Source organism: Ictidomys tridecemlineatus, chromosome 10 (genome assembly GCF_052094955.1).
Source record: "Ictidomys tridecemlineatus isolate mIctTri1 chromosome 10, mIctTri1.hap1, whole genome shotgun sequence".
NCBI classification, from domain to species: Eukaryota; Metazoa; Chordata; class Mammalia; order Rodentia; family Sciuridae; genus Ictidomys; species Ictidomys tridecemlineatus.
Genome location: NC_135486.1, coordinates 133,925,816 through 133,948,994, shown reverse-complemented (window position 1 = coordinate 133,948,994; position 23,179 = coordinate 133,925,816). Strand labels below are relative to the sequence as shown.

Sequence of the window (23,179 nt, the reverse complement as noted above, 5' to 3'; positions counted from 1 at the left end):
ATATTATGCCCCGTCATTTTAAACAGGATATAATGATTTGAGCTACTACCTTCAGATATAATTTATAATTCAATTACAAGTTAGTGGCTTACCCAAAATATAATGGTTGGTGCCTGTAAGGCATTGCCAAGATGTGTAAGATTGCTTGCCTGGGCTAGGTAGAATTGTTAGTGTTTGGTTTTTGTCATCTGCCACTTCGTGCTGCTCTCCCTATCCCAATGTGCTGCTCTGACCATCTTTAAAGTCAACAGCCAAAATATAATAATGGAATTCTGATGCTGTTGTTGATTCCATTAAAATTTATTGAACCACAGTGGAGAAGCAGATAAATAAATAGGCAACGAAAACAAAATAGTGTTACAAAATCTTCTATAAGTATAATATGCGAATTTTGCAATATCTGTTTAAATTTATGTGGGAATTTTTATTTCTTTGTTTTCTGTCAATATTCTAGTACCAGTGAGTTACCACTAAATTAGTATTTTTTAAAAAGAAAGTTTGGGAAAATAGGAGATGTGGTGTTCATATTCAAATAACATACAGGTAGAACAAAGAAGCAAAAGATTCTCCCCTCCCAGACATGATTACTTTTGATATAGAATCATATAGTTTAATTTTTATTGGAAATAATTTTATTTAGCAGAAATGTTCCACATAGCCCCATGGTGGATGTTGTAAACTACTACATTCAAGGAGCTCATAGCCCAACAGTGAAAAAATAAGTAAAAGTTATACACACACACACACACACACACACACACACACACACACACACGAGAAAGTTATATGCTTTGGTACAGATGAGCAAGGGATGGGCCTCTCTCCATTCCTGCACAGCTCTCTACCACCCTGATGTCACCCATGGGCCTCTTATTTCTTCCCACCAAACATACTTTTCCAGGATTTCCCATCTCTGTCCAACCAGCAGCTCATGCTGGTAGCCTTGACATTTTTCTTAACCTGCTCCTCACAGCCTGTCACCAGATCTGTCACCTCTTCCTCGGGGCAATGCTTCACCTCTCCACAGCACAGCATCACTCAGGCAACGCCCCTTTCCTCAAACAGACAATTGGCAGGAATCTGCCTAAGCAGAGAGCTGCAAACTGATTTCTCTCCCCTACCTACAGTCCTGCCACTTTGGTCCATCACGCTCCAGGGACACCAAAGCAGGCGTCTTGAAATGAAGGCTTACTCAGTTGGGCCACTACTTCACAAATAAATGGATTCCCATTTATTTGTAGGTAACAAAATCCAAAACCCCTGAGCCAAAGGCCCTGTCAGTCTCCAGGAACGCCCCTCCACTTTCCCTCTAGCACTGTTCTTTCAGAACGCCTGTCCTGCCCACTCTGTGAAGCCCTCAGCTCAGCCTTCACCTCCCTGCAGGTGCCACCTCCTCACAGAGGCCTCTCTGTACCAGCCCCTCCTCAGACTCACCTGGATTCTCTTAGTCCTCATAAGCAACCATCACGATCATTTTATTAAGTCTTCATCTCCCTTCCAAATGGCAGGGTCTCTGAGAAAAGGGCTGAGCCTGTTTTGTTCTGTGTTCAGAGCTCATAGCCTGGTGCCCGTGCTTCTCAGTGAATTCTGTTCCAGAGAAGGGTACTATCTCCAGTGTGGCTCATCAGGAACATGCTCATGGGCCACTGTATTTACCCCAATTCCATCATCCAAAGGAGAATTTCAGAATTGCCACTTGGCCCCGGTTAAAGTCTGTGTGCAGTACTGGGATAGGCATTGAGTGCCTATTGCTGTATCATATTTGTCTCTCCGCAATAATGTAGTACACTATCATGACACCAGTCTGCTTTCATTATAAAAAGTTTCAGAAAAATACAGATTAAGCTTGACACATTCATTCTTCAGTTATTTTCTAATTTCCTTCAATTATTTCCTTCAATTGTTTTCTAATAATCAGGGCTTTTTAAAAAAAATAGCCTTTTTAGTGGTGAAGAGTATACACTTAGAACTCCTTTGTACCTTCCTAGTTGTCTTAATCTACTCAGGCTGCCATAAGAGAATACCCCAAACTGTGTGGCTTAAATGACAAGAATTACTTTTCCCACACTTCTGGAGCCTGGAAAATTGGGTAGGGCTCATTTTCTGGTGAGGGTTCTCTTCTGGCTTATAGCTTTGCTGTGTGATCACATGGTGTTTCCTTGCCGAGTGCACAGGGAGAGAAAGAAAGAAAAGGAACAAGCTCTCTGGTATTTCTTTTCATAAGGATGCTAATCCAATGGAATAGGGCTACGCCCTTATGACCTCATTTAACTTTTCCAAATACAGTTACCTAGGGTTCAGGGCTTCAACATATGAATTTGAGAGGGACTCAGTTCAGTTTGTAACACCAGTGAATTTTTACTGGCACATACAACTTTTTCTATTGGAATTATAGCGTACAGATTTCTTTTTAAATAGAGTCAGTGTGATTTAAAGCGCTGTTGAGGTTGTTTGATACCATAGCCAAGACTTAATAGTGGGGCATATTTCTTTTTGCTTACTAAATTTATTTTTTAAGAAAAACTACCTTATGGAAGCACTGATTCTTTTCCCAATTCTGGTTCTGCTTCTCACTAGTTGTGTGGCGTTGGATGAGTGCTTACTTTCTCTGTAAAAATAAATATGGGTATAGACTAAGGAGTGGGATAGCTGGATCAAATGGTGATCCCATTCCCAGTTTTCCAAGGATTCTCCATACTGCTTCCCATATTGGCTGCACCAATTTGCAGTCCCACCAGCAATGTATGAATGTGCCTTTTTCCCCACATCCTCGCCAACACTTATTGTTGTTTGTATTCTTAATAGCTGCCATTCTGACTGGAGTAAGATGAAATCTGAGTAGTTTTAATTTGCATTTCTCTAATTGCTAGTGATGTTGAATATTTTTTATATATATTTGTTGCTTGATTGTATATCTTCTTTTTAGAAATGTTTAGTTCCAGAGCACACTACAGGGACAAAGCCACATCAATGTTTATAGCAGCACAATTCACAGTAGCTAAACTGTGAAACCAACCTAGATGCCCTTTAGTAGATGAATGGATAAAGAAAATGTGGTATATACACACAATGCAATATTACTCAGCAGTAAAAGAGAATAAAATCACAGCATTTGCAGGTAAATGGATGGAGCTGGAAAATATAATGCTAAGTGAAATTAGCCCAAATTTAGCCCAATCCCAAAAACCAAATGCTGAATGATTTCTCTGACTTAGGGATGCTGATACATAAAATGTTGCGGGGGTTGGGGGAATGAGAGGATTAAATGAACTCTAGATAGGGAAAAGGGGAGAGAGGTAGGAAGAGGGAGGGGATTAAGGATAATAAAGATGGGAGAATGTGATGGTCATCATTACCCTAAGTGCATGTATGAAGACACAAAGAATGTGACTCTACTTTGTGTATAACCAGAGATCTGAAAAACTGTGCTCTGTATGTGTAATATGAATTGTAATGCATCCTGTCGTCATATATAACAAAATTAAAAATTAAATGAAAAAAATAAATATGAGTACCCACCTTGAGAGGTTTCTAGGAGATGAGGGAATTATACATAAATCTCCCAGGATGGTGCCTGACACATAGTAGGCCCTCCTAAATTTGAAAGCACTGTTTGCCTTACCTGGCCATCCTTTCCAGACTGGGGCAAAGTCAGAACGATTTCTAGGCTGCTGAAGCGGGCGAACACAGGGCCATTTCTGAGTGTCCGGTCTCTGTCAATTGGTTAGTAAGAATCATTTCTCACCTACGTTAATGGAATCTGTGAGTTCTGGCATGCATGTTCACTGCCTAGAATTATACTTTTTCTTATTTATTTGAATTGAAAGAGTGGAGCAATAAATTGTCTACATTGGAGCCTAAACACCAAAACCCATATTAACAGCAGAGTCTCTTGCATGTACTACTTTACAAAACATGCTGTCACAATACCTGAACAATGCTTGACTGTTGTGTGTGGCAAGGGTACCTGGGTGATCCTCCAGGCTTTGCATAGCTGCTTGGTCAGTGTCATTTGGATCATTATGCACAGTTACTATGATGTGAAGATAACATACAACTGTGACATATTTCAGATTTTTTATGTTTTGGTGTGCTCATTGCACTTATGTATATAGATACACAAATGCATATATGTGAAGTGTGTATATATTTATGGAAAAGTATGCATGTATGAGCCCATTCCTTGAAAGAAAAACCAAAATACTGAGCCTGGATCAAGTGGCCTCAATACAGCAATAGGTACTTACTATTCTGGGGGTGAGAAAGGAGGGTCAACAATATTCGCCTGTTTTTTCTGTTTCGTTGTTAATTGTTCTTTTGTTCTTAGAGCCTATCTTAGGAATTTCCATTAAGAAATTATAGAACCTTTTAGACAATGTACATTTGCCATTACAGAATGATTAGGAAACAGAGCTTTAACCCTAGGCACCTCTGCCTAGATCTCTGCACTGTAATTCTAATGCAGTGATAGGATGTAGAATTTTTATTGCCTCCCAAATAAGAAAAAAAGGTATTAACTTCTTTTGGAACAATAAGTTAAGAAATCTAGAAGTTCTGATGTAGAACACATGGTTGTTCTTGTTAGATGTTATTTGAAAAAAAGGCAAATATTGTTTTAATCTCTTTGCATTGCTGGTGATCAGGCAGTTGTGTGGATGCTTTTGCTCTTTCTATAGTGCCTGTTATTTGTAGTGCGTTTCCATTGATGCCACTGTGTACTTTATTTCTATTACTTCTTAACCAAATGAGATTTTTTATACTGGGCCATTCTATACCAGGACCCAGTCTAAATATCACATTGTCATACCACGAGAAGCATACTTTTGACAGAAAGGAGAAGGGAATTTGTGTGAAGGTATGATCAGTTTAAAGAAACATGCCCCATTTTTAGCAGTCTGTTTCCATGGCAACAGAAGCAACAGCCAACCAGAGAGTTATCAGAGTTCCTGTAAATTTCCAAGCTGAGTGTTGAAAACATTGTCTTCCTAAGCTCATGCAGCAAAGTAATGCAGGAAACCTACAGTGTGGTCGCCTAGAATAATGGCAGTTCTGCTGGCATTTTAGTTTTTCTTTCAGTTTTGCTCTTTAATTTCTAACAGGGTAAATGCTGCATTCTGGATTGTAGGACCTGCTCACAGGCAGTGGACTATGGTTTAGAATTCCACAGTCACCCCACCTTCATATGCTTCTTGAGGATGTGGTAGATCTGGTCTGAGGGGGAGAGAGAGAGAGAGAGAAAGAATTTTTTAATATTTATTTTTTAGTTTTTGGCGGACACAACATCTTTGTTTGTATGTGATGCTGAGGATAGAACCTGGGCCGCACGCATGCCAGGCGAGCGCGCTACCGCTTGAGCCATATCCCCAGCCCTCTGGTCTTACATTGAAATGAAAGCCAGTATTTCCTATAAGGACCAACTTTTTTCAAATGATAATTGCCACAATGTTTTTAATTAATTTAAATGCTGTCCCTTTTTATCTGAAAATAGTCATAATGTACAAATTTCTGATTCAAGGGCTGAGGATGTAGCTCGTGATAGAGGTTTTGCCTAGCATGTGTAAGGCCCTGAATACAAACCCCAGTTCTGCACCCCCGCCCCCCAAAAAAATCCTGTTATATAGTGTCTGAACTTTAGATTTATGTGCACACTGGGTACCTCTGCTGCTGTTGTGGACAGGAAGTAGTGATGGAAGTCTGCTTAATCAGTGCAGATGGCACAGCTCTTACAGGACACACCACTGTTTTATTTCTGGCCTCTTGGCTTTTGTTTTAATTGCTTGCATCTTATTTTATAGTGAGCAAATTAGACCCCTGAAAATATCACCAAAAATCTATGATCTTTGGTTGCTCCTTTTTAGCATCCATTAGAGTACTCAACTGCTTTATCTTTAATGAAGCATGGATTTCACATGAATTGTAAGTGGAGATGAAGTTAGTATTAACTTCCTGCAGTGGTGTCCAGTCCTCACTCCCTGCTGTTGTGACAGTGCCTCTTAGCAAAGGCCACCCTGCCTGTTCTGAATCCCCTCCCCACAGCCTGCAAGGAACCGGCTGTCTTCTTATACCCTCACCCTTCCTCTCATTCATATTCATTCCTTCCCTCCCTGCCTTTTCCTCTCTCTGGCTCTTTATCAGTTATAAATTTGCTGGAGTCTCTTCCCACTTGAAGTTCCACACCCTCAAGTTTCCCTTCTCTCCTCCTCCTCCACAGCATCTGGGAAGCATGCTTCCATTAACTGTACCCTTGCTCCCACCTCCCTCACTCCCTAACCTCCTCCAGCCTAACTTGCACTCATCACTCAAAAGCAGCTCCTGTGTTAAAACAGCAGCATTTGACTATTATTCATGCCTCCATCTAGAAATACCTTTACCTGGTTCTTCCACCTTCTTACACAGCTTCCTCTGATTTCCTTTCTTGCATCATTCTTCCATATCTGACCCATAGATTGTCTTTTAATTGTTGACTTTCTTAAGACCTCAGTCCTGGGCTTCTTTTGCCCTCTCTATTTATATCCTCTTCCTCAGCAGACTCCAGTAGCTTTAAATACTACAAAGGTGACAACTCCCAGATTCTTTCCAGTCTCTGAAATCTAGACCCAAAAAGCCAGTCACTATTTTGATATCTCCACTTCCTATTCAAACAGGCCCAGTATTGAGCTTCCAAATGGCAAACCTGTGTTCCTTATCTCAGTAAATTGTCTACCAGGTGCTTAAGCCTAAACCCAGGAATCACCTATGTGGTCTTTCCTTTTTCAGACCCCAGACCAATTCCTTACCGTTCCCAGAGTCCTGGGCCAGAGACCCAACCCTGGAGGTCCCAACAAATAAGGTCCAGCCCCTCAACCTGAAAAGCAATGGTGAAAAGCAGGAAAGAAACCTTGATCAATATAGCTGTATTGGGAAGCAAGTGGACCTGAGTTTCAAGCCCTGTCTTCAAGGTACTGACATGAGCTCCCAGATTATATAGACAAGGGGCACCAGAGGTGTACCTAAATGGTCTTGGTCATACTGTGATCTGGTTGGTTGTTATCTCAAGATTGGTCAGGCCAGGAGGAGCCTTGTCCTTAGCCGTAAGAAAGTTACTGTCGCCGGTAGGGTACCTTTCCACTCATGACGAGATGTTTATCAATTATGTTCCTGGAATCCAAGGTGACTCAGAGCAAAGAAGACAGATGCAAAATGGAGGCAGAGATGCCAAGTTGTTTACATTTGCAGGTCAAGTGAAGAATCAGGGTTTTTTTTGTTTTGTTTTGTTTTTTTTAGCAAAAAGCAACCTCTAAGATCTTGTCACATTACCATCCAGTATTGATTTGGGTCTAAATATATCTCATATCACCTGAGATATATTTAGAATAAATAATTTAGAATAAAAGAAAAATTTAGTCCTGTGTTCAAGGTTTCTACCCTAGAACATCAGAAATATTCCATTAAGTGTATAAATAAATATCTTATGTAGAAGAGAGTACTCAACCTGAGTTGCTCAGCCACTGAAAATATTTCCCCTTGAGTTAAAAACACAGCCCCATCACCCTAATTCTTTCCCTATCGTATGGTCCCTTATTGCTGATTAGTTATAAAATTCTACTATTATTAGACATGGTATCACCAGTACCTTAGATGGGCAATTGTTTGTTTATTATTGTATTTTAGGGTTCTGTTTTGTTTTGTAGACTGTGTCTTACCTGTTACACAGGCTGGACTCAAAACTCCTAGGTTCAAGTGATCCTCTGACCTCATGCCTCCAAGTAGCTGAGACTACAGGCATGGCCCACCACACCCAGTTTGTTTCTAAATTCAAAGTTACCTTAAAACATAATGATGTATAATGCTGGAAAGGATAGGAACAAAAAGGTATTCTCTTGACTTGTGAGACTAGGTTGGTATGGTCATTTAGATGGCAAAATGATTCTATCAGGATTCTAAGTGCATGCTCCAGTATTGGAAATTTAACCTATAGATAGATCATCAAAGGATGCCTAAATGAGCCTCTTTATTGTATCATTGTTTACATTAAGAAAACAAACCAACCTGGTAAGGTAAGTGTATACTATACTATTAATACATCCACATGTTAGATATAGGCTTGAAGAGGAAAGGACTAGACTCCCTGTTCCCTATTTGAAGCAAATTCCCAAACTGCATGAATAAGATAATGCCACACATGTATTTCCTTTGCATACTTTGTATGTAGTGTAGATGGAATATTTACAAAACATTTTTAGGACTCATAGAAATTTAACTGATTATGTTTTGAAAAAAGGACAGGAGGTCTTTGTTGGATGGATTGACTTTCACTTTTCCTTTTAATCTCTTTCATGTGCATGTATATTTTCACTTTAGCAAATAGGAAAACTTTATATAAAACATGGATTCTTAAATCAAGGCATTAGCAACATACATATCAGTCTGGTTCTGAGTCCAGGCTCAGAAGGAAACCCTTCAGAGTATGACTTCTTCTGATTTGACTACAAAATAAACCAGTCACTACAAAATTATAAACTTGTGTGGAATTGTCTTTTTAAACCTTAGGATTTTGTGTTTGGGGAAAAAAAAATACGGGTATTGCCAGCAAGTGTCTAACATAATAGGAGTAATAAGAATAATAACAGCCGCCACCACTTTAAACATTTATTTTTGGTGGAAAGTAAAAATAGATAGTTCATCAGTCTTTTGTCCTTTCAGTATAGTTTTTTTTTCAAGATATGATTGTCCTTATCTGATAAAATGATTATAAATGTCAGTCTGACCTCTGAACTGCTGCTTGATGAAACTCCAGAGTAAGGACGAAGGTCAGTTCACCCTCCTACACCGAACACGAGAGGTAACAGAGGCTGTTAGCTCTTAGAAATTTTTTTTTTTGGACCCCTCACTATTTAAACAAGACATAATACATTTTCACCAAAGTCTGATTACCTCGTACTCTTAATTACTCAAGCATCTGTTGGGGGGGGGGGGGATAGGATCTGTTTATTGCCCCACACTGACTTCAGAGTTAATCCACAGTTGATTCTAGCAAAGTCTTAAATTTTCATCTTCCTTCTTGCCTGTTTCCCGTAGCCTTTACTTGACTGCTCAGGTTTTTGGTGGTGGTGGTAATTTTTTTTTTTACCCCTCTTGATTCTGTGGTTTATTCTATCCATTGTCCCATAATAAAATAATATGTTTTAGATCCTTCCTCTAACTTGCAGAGAGCTGCTCATTCCCCTTCCCCACCCCAGCTTGCCCTCCTGAAATTGGGCTGTTCAAAGAGGATTTCCTAGACTCTGCTGCCTGCCATTCTGGTTCCCAGAGTGTGTCCTTTCTGCCTTTGTTGTATATACAGTCCTCAGGTGTCCCCTTGCAGACTCCCTGGCCAAAGCCGTGCTTCTTTTTGGCTAGTTCAACTCATGCTAAACTGTCCTCTGATTATTAATATGTAATTGTATAAAGTATTTTTTAGAGTGAAAATTACTTTAATCATATTAAGGCAAAATTTCAAACACTCTACTTATAGAAAGAAAAGAGAATGAACCTACCATCTTGGTTTAAAACACTGCTGAAGTTTTTTAATTGGGGTTTTAAGCATAACAAGGTTGAAGTTATTCTATTTAGTGGCACACACCTATAATCCCAGTGACTTGGAAAGCTGAGACAGCAGGATCACAAGTCCGAGATCAGTCTCAGCAAGTTAGCAAGACCCTCTTAAAATAAGAAAAAAGAGCTAGGAATGTAGCTCAGTGGTAGAGCACACCAGGTTCTAAACTATTTGTGGTGCTAAGAAGGACACTACCAGTTTATCATCGGATGAACTGACTTTTGGAGTGGTGATTAAAATCTAATTTCTGATTTTAAAAAACAAATATATATATATATATATATATATATATATATATATATATATATATATATATAGCAAGTTCAAAACATTTCTATTGACCTAACATTGTTTTTAATCTGTTGTGACAAGAAATAAGGATTGAGTAAAATTTTCAAAATTATATGCAATTTTCTCCTTGTTGGCATGTAATAGGAAACCATGAAAATTTTTTCACTAAATGAAATGGATATAAAGTTATCTGTATCCATGTTCTCACATATCTACTATAATTTTGAAAGATGGTTTTACAAGAAGAAAATAGTCTCATTGCTTAATGATCATGCCTAATAGGGATCTATAAAAGTATTCCTGTACCTTGGGCTTTAAATTTAAGAAATAACTAGAAATGAGGAATAAACTTTATATATAAAAATCCCACCACAGCATTATTTATAGTTACAAAAATTGGAAACAATCTAAGTGGTAAATGGAGAATATTTAGCACGCAATGGCATATCCACCCAACAGAATATTTTATAAATCCATTAAAATAATGTTATTGTTGTGTTTAGTATATGATTGGAGTATATTGAAGAAGAAAGTCAAAATTATGCTTAAATGAAATACAGAAGAAATATACAGTGTGGTAATAGCAGTTGTGTCTCTGGGGGATATAATCAGCAATTTTCTTTTTTTTTGGTTTCTCCTATTTCCTTAGTTTGTGTAATGAATATTACTTTTATAATGTGTGAAATGTTTTTTAGCTTAAAAAATTATTTGAATTAGGGCTAGTTAAGATACAGTATATATAAGAAGCAAATGGATTGTGCCCTTATCTCTCTTCATTGATGGGGTGCCCCCCATGTGCTTCTTCTGAGCTTTATCATCTGGAAATTCACAGCTGATATAGGGTTCACACCTTGGGTAACTGTTTTGCACCAAGAATACAGTGCTGCCTGTAGGAGGAATACTTTCTTGTATCAGCCCTTTTTTCATTTTTTACTTTCTTTCCCCCTTAAACAATAAGATAGGTTTAAAATTAAGGTTTGGAACAGAGTTTAAACCTAAGAACCTCTTAAGACAATGTGTTTCTAGATTTCCTAAAGATAAAGACAAAAAGACATTCTTTCAAAGTGTTCTAATGTGAGCAGTTTAACACAAATTCTATTTCATTCTATTACTTATATTCTTTGTTTTCTCCAAGATGTAAACAGTCGCTGAGTCTCTCAAACTGTTTTTTTCCACTGAGAATTGTAGAGCTTCACATGTATTGTTTTCTTTCATGCAGTTATTTGCAAGATGGCCATGGAAGATACTGAACATGAGTCAATTTTCTAACAGCATGGAGGCTGATGTTATTGGCTCAGTAGCACATTTACCACTCAGGGAGGAACAGGGGGAAAGGCTCTAAGTTACAGTTTACAGATATGAAACTATTACCAAGGAGACTGGCTTCTTAGGCAGCTGTGCTGCCACCACAGGACAGTGCAAGATCAGTGTCTAGTCTTTGGTTAGGGGCTACAGGAATCAAATCTTGTCAGCACACAGCATTGAGATTTCCATAGATCAGCTAACATAGTAGCTGGTTTATTGCTCTTCAAGAACTATAGCTGTACGAGGGGCTGAGTAACTTTTAGTAGCTTGGGCCTTCTCCACATGAATGGGAACACCCCTGAGTGAGAGTGCAGGCTGCAAAGGGAGGAAGAGGTTTTACTTGGTAAGACATCTTGAACCCATAACCACAAATGCCTCTCAGATCTTTGGAAGTGTCAGGTTCTCTATATCCAGGTCTTTTATCCCCTTCACAGTCCTAGAGGAGCACCAACAACTTCTACCCAACTTCTGTCTTCAGTGTTGCATGACCATTAAACTGTGTATAGCATTCAGGCTGTGTCCTTCCGGCCTCGGACATTTTGCCTCTAAGGTTCACCTACCTATTGCCACTTATGCTTTTTTTTTTTTTTTAACTAATTTGATAAATGGGAGGTACTGAAAGGAAGTTTGATATTTTCTAAAATAATGAACCTGTTTGGTACTAGTAGTTTTCAGAATAGACTTTATCAGGGATGAAGATATAGCAGCTTAGTGGTAGAGCTCTTGCCTAGCATGCAGGAAGCCCTGGGCCCAATTCCTAGCATTGCAAAAAAAGGAGAGGGTGCAGTTTAAAGTCAACCAAAAGTGTCAGTGTACCTGAGGTTTTTTGTTTTTGTTTTGGATGTTACTGGTACTTCATGCAGGCTAGGCAAATATTCTACCACTAAGCTATACTCCTAGCATTCCTGAGTCTCTCCATAGAACACTGGGCCTCATATTTGTCCACCTAATGGTATAGAGGAATATAATGTGTCCACAGCATTATTCATCTACTGGTATAGGTGGAAAATAGAAAAGTTGAATAATCAACAGACTTAACAAAACATTACCAGTTTCTTCAAGTCTGCCTCCCCTCAATTCTTGTTCTTCCTAATGTCTTTTTCTTGTGGGGGCGAGGGGTGTGGAGGTTACCGGGAATTGAACTCAGAGGCACTCAACCACTGAGCCACATCCCAGCCTTATTTTTTGTATTTTATTTAGAGACAGTATCTCACTGAGTTGCCTTGTGCCTTGCTTTTGCTGAGGCTGGCTTTGAACTCGCCATCTTCCTGCCTGAGCCTGCTGAGCTGCTGGGATTACAGGTGTTCACCACCACACCCAACTCCTAGTGTCTTTGATTAAAAATGGGTCTTCCAATCACAGCTACTGCTGTTCTTTTCCATAGGTTTGCATCTCATAAGCACCCTGTATACAGTTACCTGCAGACACCTGAGAGGTGTGCAGGTGCCTGGGGGAGCTGATAGCCTCAACTGCTTTGAATACTTGCTTCTTGGGAGAGTTGGAGGCAATTTTTTAGAGCATTAATTGGGAAGGTCATTCTATTTAAGCAGTACAACCTAGGTGGGGCAGTTTATTGGATTGTATGGACATATGGAAAATGTAAATGGTCTGCTTTATGCTTTATATTAACAACCAGTGAATAAGAAGAAATGTACATTTGTTTCCGGTCTTTGTTTGTGGTTCCTGGCACAGAGCTCCAAAAACTTGTGATTTCCTGAGTAATGGATGATAAGGACATCTTTTGTTACAATATTTTATCATGGTGCTCAGCTTCTGACATAAGAGCTTCTTTCTAAGATCCTTGCACTCTCCAAAGCGATGAGTGATCTGGTATGCTACCAAGATGACAGGTACTGGAGGCCCTAGATGGCTTTAGGCTGAGGCTCAGTCCCAGGAAGATCAAGGCATGGCCAGAGGAAGGGTGATATGCCTGAGAGGACCTGCCCCTTGCCCTGCGCGTCACTTCCATGGGCTGTTTCTGAGTTGTATTCTTTATAACAAGCCAGTAATTAACCAGCAAACTACCCTCTTTAATTCTGTAAGCCTAGATTCTAGTAAATTCTCAAACCTGAATAGGGTATTATGGAAGCACCCCCAAGTTTGTAGTATGAGTGCCTAGATTAGTGACTCGTGTCTGCCATGGAAGCATTCTTGTTAGTCTGATCCTAACTCCATGTACATAGTATCAGAATTGAAGTGAATTGTTGGACACTCAGTTGGTGAATTTGTTGACATTATGGAGAAAGACCCACACATTTGGTGTCAAAAGTGTTGGAATTGGAGACAGTTCAAAGTGAAATGCATCCATTTTGTGTGCTGCCCCCATGGTAGTGGTTACCTTTTGCATGTCAGCATGAAAGTGATTTGTGGTCTTCAGTGATAGCCACAAGACTGCTCTCCTAGTTCATGAGGGCTCCTGAAATGACTAGCACATAATCACGACTAACAAGCTGTTGTCAGTAGTATTGGTTTACAGATCAAGTTGCAAACATGTATCATTCAAAAATGCCATTTCCCTCCCAGAAGTATGTTTGATATATTTGACTAGCAAGTACATATATTCTTTAAGTTTTTTTGTTTAGAACAAAAAGAAAGGCTTTTGATGTTTTCATTACACTTCCTTTTTGACACCTTTGTGGATCCCCTTGGGGAAAAAGGAAAGAGTCTTGCTGGAGCTTCTCCCTCCATCAGACTCCACTCTCAGTGCCCACTTCTGAGCTGGAAATCACCTCAACCTTTTTCTCCTCTCAGTCTCCTGCATATTACCACCCTAAATGCCATCAAGCATTATCTTTAGCATTCATAGGATGTTGGAGACTGTAAGCATTGGGTGCTATGGGATTCATAGGTCTGCTCCTTGGTTATTTGTGTTCCTAGTAAAATATAGTGGGAACATATTATCCTCATTAAACTATTAAAAAAGATCTTTGGGTCAGCGCACAACTGATTGAAAGCACCACAAAATATTTGTCGGAAATACACCTATATTTTTGAACTTAATTTTTCTTTTGCTTTGTGTAACAGAATCTTATGTCAGTTGCTTCAATTCTAAATAGAATGTCAGCAAAGCTTTTGATCCTGTGGTCCCCAAACAAAAACCAAAACCACATTTCTATATTCAGTAGAAGACAGAATTCATCTCTAACAAGGAAAAGAAACTTTTTAATTTTATAATTTAGGCTCTTTTTGAGGTATAGCTAAGACTTGGTTCTACTCTGTAGTCCGCACAAGGCCAAGAAACGGCCAAGATTATTGGTACCATGGTCCCTGCGTCTTCAGAGCTTACTGCATTCCAAACCAGCCTCCTGCTCCAGTTTCCCTCACTAGAAAATTGTCTTCTGCCCTGTAATAGTTTAGATATGAGATGTCCCCTCATAAAGCTCATGTGCAGAGGTGAAATGATTGGGTTATGAGAACCTTAACCTCTTGGTGGATTAATAGGCAGTAAGTGGGCAGGTGGAGTATGGCTGGAGGAGGTGGGTCCCTGGGGGCGTGCCTTTGGCCTTCATGTCTTGTCCTTAGTGAGTAGAGTTCTCTAGGCTTTCTGATTGCCATGTTCTAAACAGCTTTCCTCCTCACCTGGGGCCCAAAGATGTGCAGATAGGGAAACAGCTGTCTGAACTGAGACCTCTGAAACCTGGAGCACTAAATAAACTTTTTCTCTTCTAGAATTGTTATTGTCTGGTTTGGTCACGACAGCAAAAAATTTAAAATGTCTTCCCACCGTTTAAGAAACACACAGAGGAGGCTTTTTTTTTTTTTTTTAAGAATATTAACAATCATTAAGCAGACCCTTAATCATCTTTGGTTTTCATCCATAGTTCGACACAAAAACCAAAATGGAAGCTTAAAATTGAATATAAGTCCAACTAAGACAAATATTACTCAAAGTCACTTCGTGTATTCCTCTATTTTGAAATGGGCTCATTTCCAAGATAAAAATATATAGATGCTATAAAAGTCATCTACTTGAGAAACCTAGGAAGAAATATATGCCACATTTCATGATACATATTTTGTTCTACCACTTATAATAGTTTACTCTTTATTAAAATGATTTGGTGTCAATGATTTTGGTAACTTTCTGAGAACTTGTAAAATGAGATATGGTATTATGTTTGTACAAATATTATTAAACTTAAACTCCTAATTTAAAAACTTCACCTTGGGTCATTAGTAATATTTTATAGATCTAATCTTTATTACTTAGCCTTTATTCACAAAATCTACTCAGGTTCTTCCTGAAGATATATTTTTGCTACTAACTTATTTTTTAAAAAGCAAAGGAAATGCCAAGAAATCTCACATTTCTGTTTCTATCAATGAGATTTCTTTATGAACAAGTTTTAATGTATAAGCCAACTATTTTTATTTGCTTGGTACCATATGAATGTATTTAAATAGGAAATACTTAGCTTTAGTCATCAAATTAAGATTATTAACTAAAAAAATTACTCTCAGTAAACTTCAGAATACATGCACCAGGCAAAATAAAAAAGTAATTATATCAGTTGGATTGTACTAGGTAACATCTTTATTCACTTATGAACTAGATGTTTAGTAAAGCTCAACAAGTACCCCTCTGGAACGGCATAAGTTAGGTCCTGTGGTTGCAAATATTAACTCCAATTATTTCCTTTCCACAGTGCTCCAACTGAGGCTGCAACAAAGGAGGACAAGAGAACAACTAGTGGACCAGGGCATCATGCCACGTAAGACCCATGTTATTTTCACCTTTGGTACTTTACAACAAGATGTGCATGTCTGAGGAGAACCTGTGTCCCACCCACACTTCAGTCATATAGACTGAATTGGCGTTCAAATACCAGCCAATTGATGAGGAAAGCCAGGCACCGCATGACCAACCTAAGGAAACCATGTAGAATACATTTTAAAAACCAGGTGCATGTTAAGAGATGGACTTAAAGGTGTTATTTATATAAAATTCAAGGCACTAAAATTCTTCCTTTGAACTTTAAAATTGGTTTTAGTTTTAAAATGACTGAAGTAATCAGAGATTACACTTGCAAAAGTAATGTGATAAAAAATCACAACTTTATTCTTAAATAACTCAGATTATCTTTGACGCTGTACTGTAGTCAATATAACTAAATGTATCCCAGGTACAAGACTGATAAACATTCTTTAATAAAATCTTTCTGCCCTGAGTATCCCTATAGAGACCTTTGAAAGTTGATTAATTTTGGAATAGTTGTTGTCTTTAATCACAACTTTAGAGGAAATTTTATATTTTACAGGGGAGGAGTGGTTATTTTATAGACTGCAGGATTATTTGAATTTTGTTTAAGTTATCTTTAGGAAAAGTTATTTTTTATTCAGCTTTAAAACTAGAAATTACAAAATCAATTTATGCTTCTTAGTCTTCTAAATCACTGCTAGCCTACAAATCATTTATTGGTTTATGATAAGGAACATGTTGCTGATTTTTTTTTCCCCAGAGAAATTCTTTTTCCGGACCACTATTGAGTATCTGAATATTTTAAATCTAGTGTTGGAGTCGAAAGCTGCTATGATGATCTGCCAGATTCCTTCACTATCACATTCCTCTCTTTGAGCCAATCAAACAGGATCTGATTATGATGTTTAAGACGACGCCACACGTAGGCTGACTCTAGTCTGCTTCTGGAAATTGGTCCCTAGCCAAATCTGCCTGAGCTAGGATCCTGGGAGTCTCTACTTTGTTTTAATAGGACCAGGGCTGAGTACAGTGCTTACAAGCTAATTGGTCATGTCTCAGCAGACCAAGGATTCTAGTCCTGTAGCCTGTCCACATAGTGTGTGTGAAGAGAGTGTTTACTAAAACACCACCTAAGATTCTAGAATATTTAATACTGGCAGTTAGCATATTAACTCTCACTCATACAATTTTTTAGAGAGCTACATTGTTGTATGGTAGAAAAAACATGTCATCATTCAGAATCCTAGATTTAAATCCCGTTTTGACAATCAGCTAGTTATATGACCTCAAGAATTCAATTAACCTCTTTTAGCCTTTCATCTGTGCTGGGTCTAATACCTACTTTGCAGGGTTGCTGTGAAGGCCCAACAGCAATGTAACTAATTGGCCATGGAGCTAATCCCAGTATGTGTTCTAAATAAATGGACCCGAAACCTCTTGAACATGAGGTCCCATGTGTCCTCATGTTCAAGTTCACGATACTTCCAAGGACATGTGGGCTTTTTCCAGTAGCAAATATGGACATTAAGAGCAAAAACCTATTAGGGAATCATCAAACAGTCTCCTGGGCAATAGAAATTTGCCCCAGTAGTTGGAAGTAGTCTGACTTAATACCTTCATTGTCAGTTTGTATACAACTACATTTTAATTGTTTCCCGATTTTATTTGTGAAGTACATTATTTAAATTCTGAAGGCTTCAAGTTTAGTGGATCTCCTAAAGGAACTAGTAAATAATGGAACTGTACCTGTGCATTAATTAGATTATCAGTATGATATACTGTGAGATTGGACTGAAGTGTAAACTTTTCTATTTATACTGTGGAAAACTATTTTCCCCTCACAGCTTTGAAGAGCCCAGCAGCATTCCATGAACAGATAAAAAGCTTGGAACGAGCCAGAGTAAGAAACTTCACTTTAAAAATGTTCTGCTTCTCTGCTTTATTTTAAAGTTTACCTGTGGACAAATAGCAATATTACTATATTTTCTCTGACATATTTAGGAGTATGTCTTCAAGGTACATGATGTAGACAGCATGTATTCTGGGGTAGCTTGATCTTGGAGATTTGTAGAAAAAATTTTTTAAACCAACAACTACTTTTATACATAAGACAAATCATACTTCTTCACTTCCTTGCTTTCAGGGTATAACAACAGTTTTTAGAGACATAATACAGAATTCTGCCATTTATTGCCAAGGAGGACAGCCAAGCGATATGCTGACTCCAGATGCTTAGGTGATTTCCCTACTTGGTCTCTATTGGCCATGATTTCAACTGAGGGTAGGAGAGTTTGGCTAAATCATAGAGCATTGCTGAACTCAACTCTGAGATGACTCTGTCATAGTGTCATAGCACACTGGTGTTTATTATTTTTCTCTGAAAGTGCCATTATATACATTCTTCCTGGGTATTTTTTTTTTTGGGGGGGGGCGGGGGTGGATAATATCATGCAGCATGAAAATAAGCATATTCCAAAAATTCCTTAAGAATTTTCCCAGAATTCAGTAATGATCTCTGAGAGTCTTATAAAGTTCATTTTAAAGCCCTGTTGTTTAAGTATAATTCCAACTGAGAAAATTCATTACTAAGAAATTTGGTTTCTAAATGGATTTCTATTTGACCTAACATGCAGATTGATTTTTTTTTAATATCGAAATAATTAAATCCTATGTCTATCCAAATATCACCTTCAAAATCATGAGCTTTTGATTTTGCCAAGTTTTAAAAGTCTGTAAAGTCCATGCACTTTAAGATTTTGAAATCTGAAATTTAAATCATGTGTTGGGTAGTAGTTTCTATAGGTATTAATTTCTAGTCTTTCTCTCAAACACATGACAAAAAAGGGCATATAATTTACTTAAATGGAGTACCTTGAAAAAAATTAAAATAAATCATAAATAACTTATGATAAGACTTTTACCATTTTTCTCCCCACCACAAAGACTGAAAACTTTTTGAAACACAAGATACGGAGTCGACCAGATCGTTCTGAACTTGTCAGGATGCACATTTTAGAAGGTAAAGGTTTTTTTCTGCTTATTTTGTTGTGTTTTCTCAAGCAGTAGGAAAGCCTCCATAGCTATTTATTCCAATTATAATAACTTTTTGCCCCCACCCCCGGCTGACATTCTCCAAATTGGATAGAAACGCTAAAATTCTGTGTTATATACAGGGCAAGGTTTGAATCTCCAAGTAAACAATTGATGGATGGCTTTCCCACCAGCTGGTGCCTCCTCTGTTCCGTTTTGGGCAGACATTTTTTGATCCAGAGAGTTTATCTATCATTGAGGAATATGTGCTCTACTCATGAAGTAATAGAGGGCATCAACAGGTCTAACCCCAGAATTTCAGCTATGACCTTGTTTATGTCCACCTGGCTCAACTCCTCACTGCAACTTACCTAAAATATCCAGCCCGAAATGAAAATTACCATAAACACCCCTACCAACGCACAGAAAGTAAGTGATCTAACCTCATCACTTAAGGTCCTTGGAGGAATAGTTGCATTCCATTCTTGCTAAACACGTGGCTCAGGCCTAGGTACTTTTCCTCTCTAAAGAGAGCATTCTTGAAAGCTAGCACCTCTACCAAAAAGTCCCAAATTACATTTTCTTTCATTGTTTTGCTTCTCTGTTGAAACTAGGGGCTTAATCCTGTGATAGTTGTGTCTAAGACTTCTTAAATATCTAGAGCCAGTTATCCAGTAGAAAGAAGATCTGTTCTACATAGGCCTGATTAGAATTAGAATTAGGTTGATTTTACAGAAAGTATTAGATTATAGCTTAATATGAGGAATAACCATATTAAAGGCGAGACACTTGTCCAAAAATGAAATCTTAGAGGTGTTCATCCACTGGCCAGCATACTAGAAACCGAGAGAGAGCAAGACAAATAGATGCCTGCCTTCCTGGAGTTTGTGTTCATAGTGGCAGAGAGAGAAAATGAACAAACAAAACTTGTGAAATTACAGACTATGAATAAACAGGTTTTTGTGAAAGAGAACATCCAGGATGACACTACATAGGATACCATGAAGAAGCTCCAAGTATGCTGGGCACAGTGTCACATATCTGTAATCCCAGCAACTCAAGAGGCTAAGCCAGGAGGATCTCAAGTTCAAAGCCAGCCTCAGCAACTTAGCAAGGCCCTATCTCAACATAAAATCTACCAAGGTTTGGGAATGTGGCTCAGTATTAAGTGCCCCTGAGATCAGAAGGTACCAAAAATAAAAGAAGTTCCAAGTATGGTCTCCTTCAGCCTAAAGCTCCTACTATTAACTGAACAATAGCAGTAGTCCATTTTTCCCTAATGGCCATGTTAATTCAAGTCTGTGGGCATCCATTTGTATAGATAGGTAAATGGTAGAGCTAACAGACTGTATGCTGGTGCATTCTTAAACAATCATAACTCCTAAATATGTTGAAATCTGTTTAGTGAGTTGACTTGAAATAACATCATGAAATAGAAAGAGTAATTCAAGTAATGGTTAAAACTTTCCCTTTTAGAAACATTTGCTGAGCCATCCCTGCAAGCTACTCAGATGAAGTTGAAAAGAGCTCGACTAGCTGATGATCTGAATGAAAAGATTGCGCAAAGGCCGGGACCCATGGAGCTGGTGGAGAAGAACATTCTTGCTGTGGACTCTGGTGTCAAGGAGGCAATGATAGGCAAGAGCAGACTTCACCATCTTCTGAGAGAGGGTGGGAGCTCTAGAGGAAAGGCCAGCACTTAACTAGAAATTAACACTTACAGTGATTCTTGTTACTATTATCTTACTGCTAATTAGGTTAGCATCTGCTACCAGTTACCTCAGAGTCCCCTTTATGATTGAGGTTTAAGCCTGCTGTTATTTCATTATCACATTTTCCAGGTTAAATCACTATATTATACTATTTAGGATGTATAATATTTTTACAAACTTTTCATTGTTTTATTTTCTATTTTCTTCTAGAAAAGATAGCTTGTTCAGGAAGGAGAATAGCAGATGAATATGGATGTATTCTTTCAATGGTAGTTATCTGTCCGCTTTATCCTGGTCTTATCATATTTACTGATTTTTGTTTTGTTTTCCCCTGGTGCTGGGGATTGAACACAGGGTCTGCACTTATGCATGTGCTCTTCTACTGAACTACACCCTCACCTCCAGTATTACTCTTTCTGGTATAAGCTTTAATGGAGAAAAATCCTTTCAAGAATAATGCTACTTATTCTGTAAGCAATATTGAAAAGTTACTGTCCTATCTTAAATACTATAGCTTCCCTTAGACCTGGGCTTTTCATATTTTACATTAGTGACTTTAACACATTGGCAATTTATACTCGTGAATTCTCATCAGACAAGTATGACTCTATTCAGTTTTGGAAATTGGCCCTCCAGAAAATATGAGAATCTAGCTGGGCTTTTCCTTGAAATGGGAGCTTCTCAACTGATACCCCGTAATAACCTCGTTTTCCCCATTGCCTTTTTTTTTTTTTAAAGAGAATTTTTTTTTAATATTTTTTAGTTATCGGCGGACACAACATCTTTGCTTGTATGTGGTGCTGAGGATCAAACCCGGGCCGCACGCATGCCAGGCGAGCGTGCTACCGCTTGAGCCACATCCCCAGCAGCCTTATGTTTTTTAGTACTTGAATTACACGATAGGGTCCAGACAAGGTCTACTCATTGCCTTCGGCTGGTATATCTCAATCTTCTTTTTCCTTCCCTTTTTTATCTATTGGTGGACAAGACGGACTTGTATTGTCCACTAGCATGCCTCATTCTGCATTTTCCTGATTGCATTCCCAGATGTCACTAAAAATATTCCTATCCTTGTGTTTCCTGCAACTGATAGTTGGATCCACATTTTTCCTCCCTTCCCACAGAATACATCACAAGTAGTGGTGTGTGCTTCCATTGGGAAGTTTTTTATATTCAATTGTAATTTAAGAGCTTCTCAATTCTTCTGGGAAATAGTGTTCCTCCTCTTTCATAGTAAGCTTGATATTCCAGGGCCTTTGTGAGTTAACATTCATTTCTTCCTCAGGTGTTGGGAAGGACGACTATCCCCACACTCAGGGTGATTTCTCATTTGATGAAGACAGCAGTGACGCTTTATCTCCAGACCAGCCAGCGAGCCAGGAATCACAGGGGTCAGCTGCATCCCCGAGTGAGCCAAAAGTTAGTGAATCCCCATCTCCTGTGACTACAAACACTCCAGCCCAGGTATTATTTTTCTGGTTTTGACCCCTAAAAAAGTTTCCTGTTTTTTATATAGTGTATAAAGCAATTCATTTTTATCAGAAGAAAAATGAAAGGTTAAAAAAATACTTTTCAGCACTATGAATGCTGTTTTCAGTGATTCTTACCTATTATTTCTGCTGTACATACACATTTTGCAACTTGCTTTTTAAAAGCCTCAACATTTCCTGACATGTGTTTTCACATAGAAAAAAAATCTTATCATTGTGCAACAGATCAACTTTTTTTTTTAAATAGCGAAACTAAAATTTTATACCCAATAAACAACTCTTCCATTCCCATGTGTCTTCTGCTCTGTGAGCTACGACTACTCTACATACCTTATAACAGTGGGATCCTACAATGTTTGTCTTATTTCACTTACTATAATGTCCCCAAGGTTCACTCATGTTGCAGCATGTGACAGGATCTCCTTTCTTTTTAAAAACTGAATAATATTCCATATTTGGAGAAATGTCTATTAAAGTCTTATCCCCATTTTTAAATCAGGTTACTTGCTGTGCTGAATTGAAATTCTCTAGGTATTCTAGGTATTAATCCTCTGCCAGATATATGGTTTCATGTGGTTGGAAACGCTTCCTCCCTTGGATTGCTTCTTCACTCTGTTGCTTTTGGTGCAGTTTTAGATTTGGTTTACTCCCATTGTCTGTTTTTATTTTGTTGCCTGTGCTTTGGTCACATCTAAAACATCATTGCCAACGTCATTAAGCTTTCCTGTTTTCTCCGAAGAGCTGTTCTTTCCTCATTGGATGGGCTTGGCACCCGGTTGAAGGTCATTTGACCATGTACAGGAGGGTGGACTTCTGGGTTTTGTTCCACTGATCTCCATCGTCTGTCTTCAGGCCAGTATCACTCTTTTGTAGCAAGTTTGAAATCAGAAAGTGTGAGAACTCTACCCTTTATTCCTCTTCTGCAGTAGAGTTCTTTGAAATTCCATATGAATCTTAGTATAAATTTTTTTTCAGGGAAAATTCACCTTTTTGAAGATTCTGTTGAGTTTTAATATATTCAGAGTTGTACAACCATCACCCAAAAAAATCCACATCCATTAGCAGTGTTGCGCCTTTA

The 23,179-nt window shown here is 38.3% G+C and overlaps 1 protein-coding gene across 14 annotated transcripts in view; it reads left to right on the top strand.

Annotated features, from left to right (window-relative positions):
• Mrtfb (myocardin related transcription factor B) overlaps positions 1 to 23,179 on the top strand; it is a 172,377-nt gene that overhangs the window by 107,701 nt on the left and 41,497 nt on the right. For all 14 annotated transcript variants that reach the window (XR_013427058.1, XR_013427057.1, XM_078024340.1 and 11 more), the window contains 5 exons: positions 15,817 to 15,882; positions 17,714 to 17,769; positions 18,813 to 18,888; positions 20,376 to 20,537; positions 21,897 to 22,075. Coding sequence is in view for 12 of the 14 variants with exons in the window: in XM_078024340.1 (XP_077880466.1) it covers positions 15,817 to 15,882; positions 17,714 to 17,769; positions 18,813 to 18,888; positions 20,376 to 20,537; positions 21,897 to 22,075 (539 nt within the window). In the remaining 2 variants the exon portion in view is untranslated. The remainder of the gene's footprint in view (positions 1 to 15,816; positions 15,883 to 17,713; positions 17,770 to 18,812; positions 18,889 to 20,375; positions 20,538 to 21,896; positions 22,076 to 23,179) is intronic.